We start from the raw sequence: 19,713 nt of genomic DNA, 5'->3' as shown, positions 1-19,713 counted from the left end.
GTAGTCTGCTCAAAATTTCATATTTTTTTTTTAGACTAAAATACATATTAGTTACTAAGCTTGATAAATTATAGTGGAATTCTATGGTATTGATGTAGTAATTTATGATTTTTTAGTTATTCAAAAGTATATATAAAACCTAGAAAACATTTTTTGTTTAATATTCTCCATGTGCAATTTTTTTTTTAAAGACTTAGCAACCTACGTCAAGCAGCAACTGCATACAAAGGTTGTAACTAGAAGAGATACTTGTTTGCTTTACTTCTTTATTTACTGTTCTATATTTTTAAAGAAAAATAAGTTTAAGAACTTATTTCAAAATAGCAATGATCTATATATACTTATATAATGTATGATAATTGAAATGTGACTGTATTTTACAAAATACTAGTCGAGTAAAACACAGCCAAGGCAGGTCACTTTGTAAAGACCAAAGGTCAGTTTTATGTTATTGGATACGGTAACATGAGTGCATATGTTCCACGTCATTGTAACTTCTGTATTATTAGCCAGGCACAGCTGGAAGGTCAATAAAATAAAAAATAATGAATATAGATATAAATGTACAGTGTTATGAGATTTAAGCTATTTAGTCCAAACATTTATGTTTTCGTGTTATAATTTGTGTTCATTCTTGAATTATATTTATTTCCTAATTTATTGGTCATCAAGTTTCGTGCAGAGTGATCAGCTCCTTCCTTTTGGGCTGATTGTCTCTATGCTTATAATCTCTCCTTTACCCTGGGGCAATTGAAGCTTGCTTTGGCAGTACATCAGTCGAACCCAATGACATTCACAATGAGATGTTGTGCCGTCTCTCTTATTCCTCTCCTTCTGGTTGTCTTTAACTCTTCCAACACAGAGTTGATCAATTTGACTGACTCACATGACCTTTTGTACTCGTTTAAAGTTGATATAAATTTAATACTTATAACTTTCTCTATATATATTGGGTATATCGTCATGAAATTTGGCAGTCTTTGAGTTAATATTAGAAGTCTTTCACATACAAAATATCATATTTTTTAGTGAACTATTTATAATAAAATAAAATAAAGTTTTGTTTATGAATATATTTAGTATCTGTTTTCAATAGTCCGTGTGCAAAGTAATTTTCATGTTAAAATTAAAGATACTTTTTGTCATCTCAAAAATCTCAAATTTCCTTTGTGTAATCCTTAAAACCTTCTAAATGTATTTCAAACGTTTTTTTTTTTTCACTAAATCCTTATAATTTATATGTTATTTTCTATACCCTATTTCAAAACCGGATTGGTCCATTCGACCAACCTCGTAACTACCCAAAAAAAATCTAAATAAACCTAAATTAGCCTTCTTTTATTTCTAAAGTGACCTCAAATTGTAACCCGAAACTACGTTCATTTATACTAAGTAGCTTTAAGCTTGTAACAATATACGTCTATATGTAATTATATTTTATTGTTTTATTGCCCTTTGAACCATGCCTAACTGCTATCCCTGCCATTAAAAGTTGTAAATCACTCGGGGAACCTGCAGCTCACGTTATGCTATCGAATTACATTATCCACAAGCTGCTCTTTTTTTTTCTTGCCCTCAATTGTTGAGGAGAGTTAAGCCTGATTTTCTTAGTGATTATAGTAAAGCACTTAGCAATTTTTATTTAATTGTATAATACACCAAAGAATATAGACTAATAACATGCAAAAAGTAGACAAATTCACTTACTTCTAAAAATCTTCCTGGTTTTCTAACTATGTGACAAAAGCCATTACAAATTCATCCAAGCTAGTCATTAACTTCTCACGGGAACGATGTTGCTACTCCGAGTGAAATTGACGTTTATCTATTCAGAACACAATGTTAAACAATACTCCATTTGATAGATGAAAACCTTGACTTCCTATTGGTTATAGGTAATATATATATATATATATATATAATGAAACGTAAGAGAGAACTATCAACGAATTGTGAAAGAGAGGGTGTGGCAGGAGGGGGTCTGATTTTCTATTCAATAGCTTTGTAAATAAAAAATATTGAAGGTTATAAAAATTATGGTCTGTTTGAGTAATAACGATTTTATAGAGAGTATTTTACGTTTAATTTCGTACATTTTCGAGGGGTGATGGATAAAATAGGGATGATGACATGTTAAGACAAAATGTGTCGTGTGTTACACTGGTAGAAATTCAGGATTTTTTATATGTTCCCTTTTAGAATTAAGAATGTAAAACTTGTATACTATTAAAATATGGATTATTAGCTAATATTTTATGCTATTCTAATTGGTATAACATAAACAAAAATTAGTTTAATAAAATTTTGAACGTAAGACACTAAAACCTTGTGTCATGTGCAGTAAAGGGTACCCGGGGCAATAGGGTTAAGCTATTATTTAGTTTATTTAGTGATTTAATATTCAATGATTATTTAGTTTTCATAACAAGAGTGTTATAGGTATGATAAGTTTTGTTACATAACTTTGTACAAATCGTAAGTTGTGTATGCAATTTAATTCTTGTACCAGGCTTTTGTAATATTGTTGACGTCATCTTTCTTCAAGCTTCTAAGTTTTTCTCATTGTGTGTAATATTGTTGTCACTAGAGGACTTTTGTAATATTGTTAAGTTATCTCACTTGAAGTTATTTTCCTAAACTGAAAATGTATTTCCAAACATACTTACCTCCGCTGACACTAATATTTATTTCTCGATCTTCATCTTTGCCATCTAATGTTGTGTTTGCTTACTCTAGTTTTTACTTATCTTTATAAGTTCCAGCTTTTTCCATTAATTGAATATTATCATAAGTATTACCTAAAATTTGTTTTATTTTATTCATCAGTTAAATATAGAGTAAAATATTTGTTGTTTTTTAAATACTTTGAATAAACTAGAAGTTAAACCAGGAACATGTGACAACATTACACATTCCTTTTAATCATAACTAGGTTTTAAGGTAATACCTTGTTCCATTATTATCACATTAGTGAATTTCTTAGCTGCTCCATCTACAATAGTTGGGTTAAATCTTTTTTCCGCTACTATATATTTCATTAGTAACAACTCATTTTTTAAGTCCTCTTATTTTGTACATATCTTCAAAAATCTATGAACATAAGCACAAAATGCAGACATTTTTTGTGTTTCAGTATGACCTGCCCAGTCATTCTCCAAGCAGGGTTGATTACAACACTAGCAGGTATAAGTAGAGGTAGGCAGTTACATAAATCTCACGAAAATGTAGGCTTAAAAACAATATATGACCAAAGAAGTGTGATTTTTACATTTCCATATATAGATCTTCTTCAAGAATTGTGCAGGTTTATTAGATCACTACTTTAAGGATAACTGATGGTCCATAACCATTTTTACTGGTCCCAGACCAGAGGTCTAGCATTGTCTTTGCATAATGTACAGTAAACTTAATATTACTGATTAACCCTTAAGAAAAAAACCCACACTTATAAATGGTCATGTCTGAACATATGCAAGTGATTACAGAAATGCTTTTAAAGGAACTGACATATAAATGTTCATTTAACATAAATCTGATTCATAATAAATAAGCTGTTATTTACTGAATAAAAGTAACAGAACCTGCAACTTTATTTTCTATTGTCACATGCTGCTTGCTCTTACACTAAATCAGGTGGTTTACATTGATAATAAACATTTACTTTATCAACTGTGACAAGGACACTGTTAGACACTGCCTAACAAATTCTAAGAAAATTCTTATCATCTTAAGTTTTAGATTGTTGAGTTATTACATTAAGTATTTATAGATATATAGTATTGGCTTAATTATAAGCTAAATTTTAGTTTAGAACTATGCAGTTAACTTATTTGTGATTGGAAATTTTTAATAACATTATCACCCTTTGAAAACAGGAAAAAAATACAGATCTTTTGCCATACCTGAATCTTCTACTAGATATGCAAAAGACACAAGCACTCCAAATTCAACTTTTTCCTGGTATCCTGGCACAGACAGTAAGGTCCTACCTGGAAGTTCAAACTTGTCCACCTGTAGGAGTATTTATTACGTAAATATATTTTTCATAAACATTTACAGAATTCCTAACTTTACAATTATTATCTTCATTAACATTTAAATATCATACCGATTGAACATAAAATAAAAAAATTAGGATACATAACTCAAAATCTAACACCCTTATTAAAACTTTAAACTAAAATTAAAACTTTAATTTTTTTAAGGACAAACTCAAGAACTAAAAAATGTTCTTTTTTTTCTGGAGATAGGATATCTTTGAAAAAACATTAATAGAAGTTATTCTAAAGCTTGCAATTTTGGGAACTGTATCATCACCAATTCCAGACATGAACAAAATATTTAAAATGGAAATAAATAAATTTTTTACTAAATTACATGCAGTTTCTACCTCGAATAGGTTATGCTACATGAAATGCAAACCTCAATATCAGATATTGCAGACCGAAGTGTGCAAGACCAATTCACAAGACGATAACTACGATAGATAAGTCCTTCATCATGCAAACGAACAAATGCTTCAGTAACTGCTCTACACATTTTCTGAAAAGATTAAATGAATTAATAATTTTGTTCTTATGATAACTTATAACAAAATTGTTTTTCCTTAATGTAAACAAAGTAATGTTAAAACATTTTGGCTTTGTTTTTTCTAAGCCAATTGTCAAAAAGTAAAACGTAAGTATATCCATATACATGTCACCCATATAAGACTGTACTGTATATATTACATTTGAGTTTTTCTCCATGAGGGATTACATAGATAATATTAAAATAATCTGAAGCTCTAAACTTTTGAAGTCACTTCAAAAGCTAACAGTTTGATTACATAATTTTTGGTAAGATAAATCTTAAAATAAAAAAAATTGTATCATTGAGTTTCCTCTGTGTGTGTTTATCACTGTGTGTATAACTGAATTTTCTCTTCAATCCCCTTCTTTCCATAGCTACAAGTGTTGTTAGTTTCATAATCAAGGAAGAACAAATCAGAGAAGGAAATCCATTATAATAGTTTTACACTATCATTTACCTTAACCTTTTCTAGATGGGTTACAGGTGAAAGGCCATGTCATTGCATTTGTTGACTCACATTCAAAATTTTATTGAACTACTATTTCATGAATTTATGTCAATAAGTTTGGTATCAAACTGTAGATTATAATTGAAATTTTAGTATTATATCTTACTCAATTTCTTAATTCAAAAGAAAATATTAAAAAACATCGATTTTGTGTGTCACATGGTATGTTGAATGCAGCACTGGTTCAAATTAAATGTTTATGATGTCAAAATACTAAGTCTGTAGTTTTAAAAGAATTATGAATTCAAACTACCAATATTTACAAGCTAGAATATAAAATAAGAGCCTCTTATCCTTTCAATTTGCCAAGATATTGCTCATGTAATAAACCAAACCCCCACCCACCTCTTTCCATTTAGGGAAACACTCCATTATATATATACACTTACTTCTACATATGATATAAATAACCAATTGGAAGCTCAGAATGTGCCCCTAGTGGCTTTCTCAGCCATTTTAATGTGTTTGGATGCCATCTCTTTCTTTAGAACCAAGATTTCGATAAGGTAGGTTGTGTCTTTAGTCCGCTCAAAATGTCGTATTTTTTAGACTGAAATACACCTTAGTTACTAAGCTTGATAAATTATAGTGGAATTTTATGGTATTGATATAGTAATTTATAATTTTTTGGTTATTCAACTGTATATATAAAACCTAAAAAAAATTATTTTGTTTCATATCTTCCACTTGCAAAATTTTTAAAGGCTTAGCAATTTAAGTTAAGCAGCAACCAAGTATAAAGGTTGTAACTAGAATTGTTTGCTTTACTTCTTTATTTACTGTTCTATGTTTTAAGAAAAATGAGTTTAAGAACTTGTTTCAAGATAGCAATAATCTGTATATATATATAATCTTATTATTACAATTTTGACTATTTTACAAAATACTAGTCTACTAAAACACAGCCAAGACAGGTCACTTTGTAAGGACTAAAGGTCAGTTTTATATTATTGGATACAGTAACATGAGTGTACGTGTGTGGCATCATTGTAACTTCTGTATTGTTAGCCAGGCATGGCTAAAAGGTCAATATAATAAAAATAATAAATATATATAAATGAATAATGTTATGAGATTTAAACTATCTAGTCTAAACATTTATGTTTTCGTGTTATAATTTGTAGTCATATGAATGAAAATGGCATAATTTATATTTATTACCTAATGCACAAGCCAGGGAAGTGGGTAGATACTCTTCTGGTGCTGGCTTTTTCTATTATGGTCCATGGAAGGTACAGTATGGAATGGATAATGAAGAAGGAAAGATATATCACATTAGTGCAGAAAACCTTATCTCAACTGTGGGAAATTTGGAGCCAGGGCGGATGGGTCTTATGCTTCCTGTTTACCCTGACTCAATATGGATTTAATGAAGTATACCCCATGAGGCAGCACTCACCACAGGGTGGTTTCCATAAAGTGAATCATAGAAGAGTAGAAATTGATAAGGAAGTAAAATAGGCATTTATCCATCAAAGATGGTGAGAATACTATTGGAAGTAAGTGAAACTGCCAAATGGTGGAGGAAACAGGAGACAAAGGTGTTGAGCATAGTTCACATTGCAGCCTGGAGGATCTTGTCCAAGGGTTTTCAAAAGTGCGAAGCCAGAGAATGAGTCAAGAGACAGATTTGATATGATGAGGCATGATACAGTCTGCAATCTCAATCTAAAGATAAATATACAATCTAGATGAGTTGACAAATCCATTTGACAAACACTGAGGATAAGAAATTCCTGGAAGAAGAGGGGGGGTTTCTGGCAAGAATAAACTATTGCAAGATCCATGAATTGGAGCTGTGCAAGACAAGTAACACCTGACTGCTTGAACTGAACACAAAAGACAATCACAATCTGTATTATCACAGAGAGCTGAGAACAATAAAAGAGAAATGTGAGAGAAGGAATGATCATTCTCCTGAGCCAACCAAATCTTATGAAGAAATGAGTGGTCAGGGAAAAATATCTGTAAAAGATCTGTGAAACAAAGTAGAGGAGGCATCAACTTCTTAAAGAACAGTTTTGCAATGACCACAAGCAAGAAGAAGGAAATAGGTTTTGAGAGAGAGAGAGAGGGTATAATGAGGGAAATGACCAATGGTTCAAATGAAGGCTGGTTAAGAGTATGTAGAACCACATTAACTCTATGCAATGGTTATATGGTGGTATACATAGTACAACTCTAAAAGTACTTAATGTATCTTAAGGAAAATTGGCAAGCTTTTAGTAAACATTAAAAGTCTTTTGTAATAAAAAAAATCAGAATTTCTAATTAAGTATTTTTACTAAAACTATGTTCATAATTACATGGTGTCAGAGCGCTGACTGCTCTGAGTGCAAAGTAACTTTCAAGTTAAGATTAAAAACACTTTTCTTCATCTGTATAATCCCTAAACCTCTTAAATAAATATAAACTGTTTTTCTGCAGAAATATTTTATATTTTATCTCTTATTTTCTATACTACAACTCTATATTGTGTTGGTCAATTGAACTGACCTCATAACCACCATAAAAAATTAGGAAATAAATATAAATTATAATTATCCTTTGTTCTTTCTGGGATAACTGCAAATTGTATCAGAAAGCAATTGGTTATCCTAAATAGAGTAAAACTTGTAACAGTATACATTTATTTATACTTAATTTTATTGTTTTATTGCACTTTGAACTGTGTTTTAACTAATAATTCTGTCACACAAGTTGTAAACACTCGGCAAATGTGCAGTTCATGTTCACATATCGAATTACGTAATACATGAGCATACCTATGAAAGGATTTTTATTATTACTTTCATTATCTTACTTAATCTAACCTTATAACTTTCTAATTTGTACATTTTAGTTACTTTTATAATAAAGGATACACATGATAAACAAGAGATATACTTGCCTGGATCTTTTTTTTTGCTGTTTATGGAACTTAAGTCTAATTTTTTTTATACTAATGGTACTACTACATTAAATATTTTTTATTTAATTAAATAATACACCTAAGAACACAGCATAATAACACAAAAAGCAGACAATGTTCTATATCAATCATAATTTGTCTGGCTTTCTAACTATGCAACAAGAGCTGTTAAAAATTAAGCTAAGCTCCTCAATGTGTTTCACACGGGAATAAGCTTTGAACTGGAAGTCAAACAGACAATTCTCTATAAAGAAAACAATGTTGTATAATACATCTGATAGATTAAACTTTGGCTTTCTATTGGTTATAAATAATACAGCATTAAACATCAGAGAGAGTTACTAGCAATTTGTGAATGAGAGGATATTACATGTGGGTCCAATTTTCTACTTTATGGCTCCATAAACAAATAAGATTGAAAGCTATGAAAAAATTTGTTTTGTTTGAGTAATAACTATATTATAATGAGTAATTTACATTAAATTCCATATTTCTGGGAAGAGTGGTAAATAAACTAGGGAAGAGGGGAGAAAATGTGTCAATATGGATATGTATGTCTGGAGAAGGGGGAAATCCAAGATATCTTCAGCATAAGAGTCATGTGGTAAAGAATGGGAAGAATCAAAAGGTATGTGAAAGAGAAAGCAAAGAACAAACATGAGAAATCAAATCTGTGGAAATTTGAAGGAGAAACATTGTCCTCTATGTGTAAAGGACATCCTAGTGCAAAGTCAGGAGGTGTAATGAGCCTAAAAAATTTTCATCCTCATGGTCAGGTTCAGAAAGGGGGGAAAGAGTTATATGCAGAAAGCTAAGGATATTGTTTTGGAAGCCATGTCCATCATATCATATAATAATGATTTCCTTAACCCTAAGACCACTAAGCCAACCACCTTACAGAGTATTTTCACTGCCAGGGTCAATATGCACTTCCTTGATGTAATATGATGCAAGGAACAAAATATCCATGTTGAACACTACTCAGTTTCAATGAAAACATATTTTAAAAAAAAGCTTCTTGTAAACTAAGACCTACTTTTGTATTTTCTTCACAATTAGATATTATACAAAGAGTACACGCATTGGTACTAATTCTTGTCAAGGGTATTCAGGCTTTCCAGCAAGAAGAAAATTATTCGGGTTACCTAAGTAGAAGTTTAATGATATCTGGGAGCGTTTGCAAAAAAACATGTTAGAGAAGGTTAGAGAAATATTAAGTTTAATGTAGTGACTCACACTAATATAACAGCAAAATATATTCTGAAGTAAAGCACCTGTGAATAGTAAATAAAATTATTAAAACGTATTTACTATATTGACACCATGCATCTTTTTTTTATACCTGACAAGCTGAAATACCCATCAACTGATGGGGAATGTTTAAACTTAATTAAAACAACACAAGTTTAACAGCTATCATATATTTCAAAATAATAACTTTTAAAATTATAACAAAGCTTCTTCATAAACAACATTTGCAGTTTGCTTTCCATTTAACAAGAAATAAAGATTTTGAGGTGATCCCACCATATAGATAGATAGATAAGACCACAAATGTTATCTTTCTTGAGATGTAGAGGCTGATGATAATGTTTTAACATCTGGTGTTTTTCTGAAATTATATTATGAAAAAACATCAATGTGACCTGAAGGATTTCATACTCAATCTCTATCCATGAAAACACCACCTATTTACAGCAATTTCAATATCATCATCACACAGACATCCCAAAATGACTATGGTAGAATAATTTGTTTAATTAATAGGAATTTTTATGGTTATTTATAAAACTTGATGACTTTTTAGGGAGAACTTAAATAAGGAACCTTATATGCCTCTGGAGCTACTACATATGGCTAAGGTTTTGAGTGAAGCTAAAAAACACTGATCAAAAACCATACGATGTAAGGAATAAATCTGTATTACTTGAAGTAAAATATCTTAACTTTATCAATTGTGCTTTAGAACTGCCTGCTGGAGACATCTGTGAACAATTTGAGAGTAAACTTATGAAAACAACAAAACAGCTTATAATGTTGCACTGGAGGACACATTCAACAAGAACTCAAACATATTCAGGTTTAGCAAAGAAGGAAAGAAATTATTATTCTTTATCTTGTGGACATTCACTGATGATCTGTCACACTGTGCCTTGAAAATAAATTCAAACCAAAACATAGCTATGTAGTATGTAAATACTTTATCTTACTCTCCTATACTGTACATTTCTTATCTACAAAATTATTAAATTTCTTAAATTATAATTTTGGAATATATGAAATTTTTTGAGATCATGTGCAAAAATTAGGCTTGAAATGTTAACATTTGTAACTTGAGTGCTCAATGAACTTATATGTTGTTTCATAGGAGGAAATCTTGCAGTTATCACATGTAACAGAGTTATGTCATTTTGGTGCCTGTTTTCTGAATAGTCAGTCACAAGCAAATGATTCTCATTTTTGATGAGGAGCCTTGTTCCTGTCCAGAAGTGGCAAATAATTTCTTGTAAAGCTTACTTAATTTCTGTTTTTACCCTACTACTAATCGTGTAAATTAATTTTCCTTAATCTTTAAACATAATTAATTTTACCTTTTAACACTCTCAATATCGACTCGGTCAATTTAACCAATCAAGTGACCTTTTTGTACTCATTTAAAGTCTTTATAGATTTAATACTTATAACTCGCAATATAGTGGGTATATTTCACGAAATTTGGCAGCCTTTCAGTTAATATTATAAGTCTTTCACATACAAAAAGTCATATTTCTTAATGAAGTATTTTTAATAAAATAAAATACAGATTTGTCCATGAATATATTGAGTACTTGTTTTGAATAGTCCGTGTGCAAAGTAAATTTCACGTTAAAATTGAAAATACTTTTTGACATCTCATAAATCTCAAATTTCCTTTGTATAATCCCTAAAACCTCATAAATGCATTTCAAACGTTTTTTTTAAGTAAAACTTTATAGATTTTCTGTTATTTTCCCTATCCTATCTCAAAATGGGATTGATCGATTCGTCAGACCTCGTAACCACCAAAAAAAATTTGAAATAAACCTAAATTAACTTTTTTTTCTTTCTACAATAACTTCAAATTGTAACATGAAACTACATTCCGATAGCTCTGTAACCAAACAAAATTGAAGAGTATAAAAATTATTGTTTATCTGAGCAATAACGATTTTATCGAATCATTTACTTTACTTTCTTACATTTTCGAGGGATGATGAATAAAATAGGGATGATGACATGCTAAGACAAAATGTGTCACGTGGGTCACACTAGTGAAAATTCAGGATTTTAAAAATATTTCCTTGTAAAATTAAGAAGTTAAAGCTTGTATACTATTAAAAAATGGATTATTAGCTAAGATTGTATGCTATTCTAATTGGTCTAACATAAACAAAAAGTAGTATAATAAACTAAAGAAACTAAAAACTTGTGTCATATGCAGTAAAGGATACCCAGGGCAATAGGGTTAACCCTACTTTACAAGCCAATAGCCCTTCCACCTGGCCAGTCAGCCATTATTCAGTTTTCTTTGCTAAATAAAATGTTTATGTTATTCAAATTTCAAAACTGTCTCTTCTCAATCAATCCATTTGCAACAAATGACTGCACTTTTCATTCCACAGTCTAAACCCATGAACCTCTCATTTTCCAGAGATCAGGTAAGCTGTGTGCAGATATAACCTTGGATTATCACAGCAACAGTAGATTCTCATACTCACACACATTGGCAAAAACATACTGGAGGATTAAATTTTCTAGAAACAAGTAAATGAAGTGTTGGACTTGTTGCAACTAATCTTGCATGCTATCACAGAGCACAAAAATTAAAAACCAATACTGAATAAGGTAGTTCCTATCTTGAAGATCAACCTGTACAATGAAGACACTGTGACAATCAGCATTCTGAGCAGCTAATGACCTGTGCTTGATTATGACCAATTCCAGTCACTGGTCACTATGATATTTGTTACTGCATCCACAAAATAGAGGTCAAGACTTTGGGGAAAATTAGCAAGCTAAAGCCATACTCTTGAAAACAGTTGAGCATGTGCACAATGTCACTCCTGGAATAGTTTCATGCTATTTGGCTAAAGACAAAGCTGAACTCAAATTACAGAGTGCAGAAGTTCTATGGAAATCAACTAGCACCCCTGCATCTTTAACTTGGTGGAAATAGCTTACAAGTGTCATAAGTTATCTCAAGTTGACATGCAAGTGTTAAGCTTTCCATCTACCATGGTTATTTACAAACACTACTGGAAGGAACTCAGTGATATAAAACAAAAACTAAACCACCCTACAATGAAAATCTTTTACACTATAATTTTCACCTTTTTTAAGGACTTGGAGATTGACAAAAAGAAACAGCAACAGTGTGTAATGAAAATTAAATTTAGTAGTTACAGTTACAAGCACTGGCATGCTTGAATCTAGTGAAAACTAGACCTGGCAATTAGTGGTATTTGATAATCAATTAATCAACACCCCTATTAATCAATCAGTACAGCGTTCCTCGAACCATAGTATATATTAAAAAAAAAAGCCACTTCAGCAGTTCAAGCAAGTTGCTTTCCCTCTAGTCAGCAGTTCACAATTAGTGACAATGGTAGATAGCCTTAGTGGCACTGCTATAACAAAGACAAGGCAAGGAAATTTAGTGGGAATATTTCAATTACTTGGACATTTGAAATAACTGGAAATAGTAATAATATGAAATTAATTTCTATTAGTTAGTTATTTTTCAGACAATTTAATCATACCTTTGATTAATTGCTTGTTGAAATAATCTAAAACACTAATGTTGATTAATTCATTTTCATGACAATTGATAGAATCAGTATTTCGATTAAGTGATTATTGGAATAATCAAGAACAGTAATAATCAGAAACAATTGGTTAAATTGTAATTTCTATTTATCGATCAGTTTGCACGCCATTAATTGATATAAACACTGCTCATATGTAATTCATTAAATTTCCCAGCTCTAGTGAAAACGAGGAAGAAGTATCCTGTGTGGATGAAGGATCAAGTGTGAATGAAAACAATGGTGTTATGATTCAATAATTGTTGGTAGAAACTGTTAATGATTTAAGCCATTTATTTTTGTTACATTTTTTACAGAAATAGAAAAATATGCAATAATGAAGAAATAAAAGACAAAGAAGAAAGTAAATCCCCATTACTCTGCTTTCTAAGTTTATGTTAAAGCAAAGTTATATATAAAGAAATTAAATATGTCTAATATTAGCTCTATTTATCACTAATAATGTTGTTGGTGTTAACCATTTAAATAATAATTAAAAATCACTTCAAATGAAAACATTCAGAAAATTTGAGGATATTAAGGGTATAATTCACCCTCTGGCTAGCAATTTGACTTGATTGGAAGTGAAAGTTGGGTGGAGTTTTAGGACACAACTCCCTATGAGAACCTATTGTATTGTGACCAAGGAAATTGATTTCTAGGTCAAACCACACAACAACACTTCCATAACTGGTCAGTCAAAAATACCTTTTACATAATAATGTGGCTTGAAAAATTGTACAAATAAAAGTTATTCACCTGAAAGTCTCTAAATGCCATTAGTTTCTTTTGAAAATTAAATATCTAATTGTAACTATTACATTTGGTTGACAAAAACAGCTGCTATAACAATGTTTTATATAAACAAAATTCTTTAAAAAAATTGACCCCATGCAATTCTTTGTTTTTAGTGCATATTTGCATGTGACACATATAATTAAAATTTATGTAGATATCTAAATAAATGGTGCAAAAGATATAAAAGCAACAACTGATATATGGAATTCTTTTGACACATGAAACAGGATAATTCATGTGGGGAAAAAAGCTCTTCTTTTCACCTGAAAAAAGTTGAAAGAATGATGTGAAAAAAAAGACTCTGACGGAGGCACGGAAAGGTCTGTCTGCACTCCCACCATAGCAGTGGAGCAGAGTGCAGCAGCATATAACCGAGATGGAGTAGAGGACAATAACTTCCGAGCGTCATGGTAAGAAACATTAACAGTCTTTAAATGCTGCACCTCTTTCTCCTCCTCTTAGGGCAAGATTGACATTCAAAGTAACATGTGGAGTAACCTCAATGGGTACATCCCCAATGGCCTTCGAATTCAAGAGGAGTTCAGTGTGTTTTGGTGGATTCCTGTACATGGTGAGGGGACCTCCCAGGGAAGGTTCTGTATTTTCCGTTACCTCCTCTGGGATCTGAACATTCACCCATGTGTTTGCCATGCGTGGTGACCTGCGAAGGGGAAGATAGGATCTTGGTGGTTGAGTGGTGTCTGTGGCACTGCAACACACCATCTTGGCCTTATATTCCTGTAGACAAGTGGCTCCACCAAGGTCAATCAGCTGGTCCTGTTGGGCTAGGGTCAACTGAGTACCAGTGTTGGGCATTCTCAACGGGTGTTGTGGACATTGTGTCTGATGCTGGTGTTTGGGTATAGTGCTTACGAAACCATGGCATTGCTGCAGTGTCCTTGTTTGGCATTGTAGTGCATCATCCCCTCATAGGACCCCATGATGGGTGGGGTCAGTGGGCACTGAATTTGTCTCTTTTTATTATGGATCCCGCAAATCCACAAAAAATAAAACCGTAAAAACTCCACTCATTGGTAAATGACCACACCTGGAAGACTCTGAACCTATACCTCGCTTTCTGATCTTGCATTCCTTGTCAGATAAACCTTTAGGGCAAATGTCTCCCCTTTTTTTTTTATTCTGAAGGGATTAGAGGAGCTTGCTGGCTCTCCAAAGTCAGTTAAAAAGCTATGTTCTGGGAACACCTTGATGGAAACATCAACACCAAAAACATAGGTAGTGAAGTAGAAATTGAGCAAGAACCAAGAAAAGACAGAAGTTTCAACTCTTCATCAAATCCATATTAATCCAACATAGCACAAGACCATGTATCCTAAGGCAATTTAAAACTATATTGTAAATTCACAAAGGCACTGAGCCTCTCTGTAAGAGGGCAGGGGTGCTGAAGTTCTTCAACTGCCAGCAAAGTATATTCCATTTATTCATAATTCTTCAGGCCTAATGAAGCCTGTTACAATCCCTAAAATTGAAAGTACAATGAAAATAATAAATAGCGTGAAAAAATAAAGTGTAATTTGGTGTTTTCTCACATTTTTCATAACATTGACATGTTCTCTGTTCAAGAAACCTTTGAGACATTCACATTAAATACCAATAGACTGGTTTTTAGCTTGAAAGCAAATTTACTCATCATAAAATTTTGTCCACCTATAAAAAAGTTGAAAATTATCAAAGTCAAACCAAGTTATAAGTGTTTTCAATAGACACAAAGTAATGCTATTCATGATTTTATCACATACTTCGATTACATGGATTATTTGTGGAAATGCTAGTTGACTCTCAAGATTACACAAGAATGATACATTGAAGAAACTCTGCAATTTCAGTGGGTTGTCTCACTAGTCCTAAGAGCTTACAATGTCTACTCGCTACATATATGCTCAAGGTCAATGACAGTGATAAAGTTAACATATGATTTAGTTATTAGTTCATACATTAGAGACAGCCAACACTGAACTGCTGGTTAGCATACATTGTAAGGTGTTGTCTTGGAGAAATAAAGAAATTTCTGCAATGGATGTTCTGTAAAATACTGATTATCTGTATGTCGTACTTCAGTGTATTTTATAGAACTTTGAAGATACCTCAAATAGTATATTAAGAAATGATGTTTAGTTACTTTATTTACAAAGTTACAATTAAACAGAATAAGTAACCAAATATAAAACATGGTCTTATACAATCATTAATCCAAATGCAGAAAAATATTTAAAAACATTATTAGGAACCTTTAATTCAAATGATCTGAAAACAGAGGTGATCCAAACATCTAGCTTCAGTCTATTTAAAATAAAAGGATCCAAGTAGTGAAAATACTTAAAACTTAGAGCAAATACTCTTCTTGGACTGTAAAATAGATTGCAGTGACAAAAGGAATAAGGACTTTCTCTAGAAAGAGTTACAGTTTGAGATCAGCATAAAAATGCTGACATCTTTGGCAACACAGATAAATCAGTAGACACAGGCCTGGTAAGTAGTGAAAAGACCACATTCCTTGAATTTGTTATTAATGGTTGCATGGTAAGGAAACCCTAACATGAGCCTCAAAACCTACTCTTGTAAAAGCCAAATGGGTCTCAAAGCACCAAAGCGTGAGCTCCAAACACTTAAACAATAAATCATTTGGCTACAGAACATGGCATAATAAATCTGATAGAGTACCCATACATGAAACATCTCCTACACCTCATCATGGTATAAAATACTCTCGCAAAGTTCATTAGGAATCGTTATAATTTGTTCATCCCATCTAAAATTTCTTTGTATAATCACCCCAAGAATCTTTACAGAATCAACCTTGGGCAGTGGCATACCATTAAAAATCAAATCCTCATTTACTAGTTCTCTAGATTTAATCATATACATCAAGATTTACTAATATGCCAAGTCAGGTAGTTTTCAATAAGCAAAGCTTCAACAGACATCAAAACTTTGTTCCCAATTATAAATATTACCATGTAAACCATAATAAGCACATTTATAAATCAGTATCTAGTCTACAAACCAAAACAGATCTCGTGGCCTTATAAGCCATAATAAGCTTTGTAATAATTGCCAGTAGACACTTTTCAGTAGCTTTATGTTTAGTAAAATCCAATTGCAAGTTACTTAACCTTATTGGTCTGAAAAGACTTGATAAATTATACAAAATGCACTCAAGAATAAGAGCAAATGCAGACAGGATAGAAATAGGCCAATAATTTTCCTCCCAGTCCTACCTATTTCTTCATTAATTGTTTGCCATGTGTGATGAGAGTCCTCGTCTTGAAAAACTATCAAAATACCTAGACTTAATGATCAGCAACTTGGGTTTTAACAAGCACTTTGAGCTCCAAATACTTATTATAAGTAAAAAAATTACCTGTTTGTTTGTAGTTAAGCACAAAGCTACATAAAGAGCTATCTGTGCTCTGCCCATCACAGGTATCGAAACCTGATATCTAGCATTGCAAGTCCACAGACATATTGCTGTGCCACTGGGGGGCACCTGTTTGTTTAAAGCGATGATACAGTCATTGTTTACACCTAATGATAGGTAATAGAGATATGATCATTCAAGGAGGATATCTAGCATTATTCAATTTAAAAACTTTAGTAAAAGGAAAACATGAACTATATAGCTTGTAATACTGCTCGACAAAAGAGGAAAAAGCCAACACAGCATCAGGTTCTCCTTACATTACAGATTTCTAATCAAAATTACTCAAAGCATTAGTGAAACTCTTAAAGAATGTCAGCATTTATTAGTAATAAACTTAGGTGGAATAACAAAGACAACAAAGGATAAAGATTATGCATTATGATCTAAAATGTCAAAACATATGACATCAGAAACAACATCACAGCAATTATTGAAAATATTATCAATTGTTGCCACAGCAGCACCAACAACCTTAGTAGGTTGATAAATGCAAGGCTTCACATTTACAACAGACATCAAATTATTTAATTCAAAAACACAAATTGAATCTGTAATAGTTTGGGTGAATTAAAAAATTCGCATTAAAATTATCCCCCCCCCCCAAAAAAACAACAAAACACAACAACAATAAAAATGCTGAATTATCAAAATTCATATTTTCCAGTAGCATACCAAGTGTGTCCATAAAACGTTACCAGAGGGTGGGCAATATATACAATAAAAAAATATAAACTTCATCAATACTAAAACTACACAATTCAATATGATTAGTTATAATAAAATTAAACTTATACTTCAAGCTAAGACAAGAATAAATAACAATACCACCTCCATGCTCAGAGGGTTTACCAAAAAAAATCAATAAGTTAATAATGGGGTGGAGGCTTTTTTTCACAATACCATGATTCAAGAAATATTAAGACATAAAAAAATTGAGCTAATACATCATCTATCTTATCATCTACTTCTGACATTTATACATACCAAATTAAGCTTATTATTCATTTTCAAACTTATTGATACTACTCTTTCTTCTGTTTTGAATTAACTCTAACATACTTTACTATACATAGATAAACAGTACTTTGTATTATCAAAGTTCATTTACATAATTAGTCACATTCAATGACAATTTGTATAAAAATAAATAAAACTGATCACAACCTTTTCTAGATATCTCATAAGGTGGAGTTGACCTTCAGAAAAAGAAACTGTTTTTTATAATTTTGTGGTGGAAACAAAGTAAGTGTTATTCTTATCAGCTTTTAATGACATTCGACATTGCTACTAAATATAATAACAATTTCTCAACTAATAAAGAACAGACCCTTATGGTAATATATACAATAGATGTTTAAAATTTCAGTACATAAATATTTTCATTGATGTGAATACCGGAAGCTTGTACTCAAATTTATGTTACAGCCACCTGCTAAACCTGTACATTTAAAAAAATGTCTAATTACAGTAAATTGTTACAACATATTTTGTGATTTGGTATGCTGGAAACACTTCAACTAAATCACAAATTTGAGTCATTTGTTATTAAAAATATCTTGTCAAGCAATATGGACTTTCAAGCAATTCCTGAATTTTTTGGTTCATGACTTTCTGAATTTTAAAAATAAATGTGATGTTCCATGTTTGGTATATGTGATGGATTAATTACATCTACAAGGGAAAAGGTCTATTCACAAACAATTACTTTATTTATGTAAACTATATAACTACTAAAAGCATTCTTTATGACAAAACTATATGTTTTATTCCTTTTTATTCCCTTATCTGCTGCTGGTGCTTTTCACTTTTAAATTGCTTGTTTGGTGTATTGCAAATCAACCAGTTTAAAAAAAAAAAGGCAATTCCAGCAAAAACGGCCTAATAAAGGAAATACTTTTTCGGGTCCAGAAGATGTCATCTCCCAATATTCTTTCAACATTCCTGCCATGAGATGAGGTGTCTGTATGATAAAGTCACAAAATTCATGTTGTGTTATATGCAAATGATCTTGAAGTTAGAAAAATAATTGTGAGTTTTTTGAGTAGAAGATCCATGCCTGAAGATGTAACTAAAAATAAAAAATGTTTAAGTTTCTAGCAACTATAAGTGGTGAGTAACATTCAGCCATTTCGAAAAATGTCATTTTCAGTACTCCATTCTTTCATGCAAGTTCATTTGGTGATGCACCAAGAAACAAACCTGGGATCAACAAATAATCCATAATATTCAGCTTGTACTTCCTCTTTTTTCATGTTCTTTTATATATTAGAAATTCCTGACCAGCCTTTCTATATTTATCACCATTTAAATTCAGTTGTGACGGACAGTTACCATAATGTTGTCTCCTTCAGATTTAAACCTTTCTTTAATTTTTCTCAGACACCTTCTTTCTTTACACAAAGGATGTTTTCTGTATGCAATAATATACACCTGGAAAAAAGTTAAGCACCCCCAAATATTTTTCAGGATTGCTTATTGAAAATAAGTTTTAATTTTCATGATGTTGAGCAATGTTCATAATTTCAAACATAATTAAAAGGATGTGAGCGTTCAGGTGTGACATTTAAATCAGGCGCGTTTTTTTCCCCACGTGCAACTTGCTCCCTTCTTCACGTCCAATATGCTCTATTTTCTCGTGCATCAAATCCGTATTTAAGTC

General features: G+C 31.5%; 1 protein-coding gene across 1 annotated transcript in view; it reads right to left on the bottom strand.

Moving 5' to 3' along the window:
• The window catches only part of LOC106465859 (valine--tRNA ligase-like), a 175,961-nt gene that overhangs the window by 91,385 nt on the left and 64,863 nt on the right, over positions 1-19,713 (bottom strand). The window contains exons 7-8 of the mRNA XM_022393815.1: positions 4,423-4,542; positions 3,903-4,011 (exon numbers count right to left, since the gene is read on the bottom strand). Coding sequence (XP_022249523.1) covers positions 3,903-4,011; positions 4,423-4,542 — 229 coding nt within the window. The remainder of the gene's footprint in view (positions 1-3,902; positions 4,012-4,422; positions 4,543-19,713) is intronic.

Source organism: Limulus polyphemus, unplaced genomic scaffold (assembly GCF_000517525.1).
Source record: "Limulus polyphemus unplaced genomic scaffold, Limulus_polyphemus-2.1.2 Scaffold2077, whole genome shotgun sequence".
Taxonomy (NCBI): Eukaryota; Metazoa; Arthropoda; class Merostomata; order Xiphosura; family Limulidae; genus Limulus; species Limulus polyphemus.
This window is presented reverse-complemented; position numbering and strand designations above follow the sequence as displayed.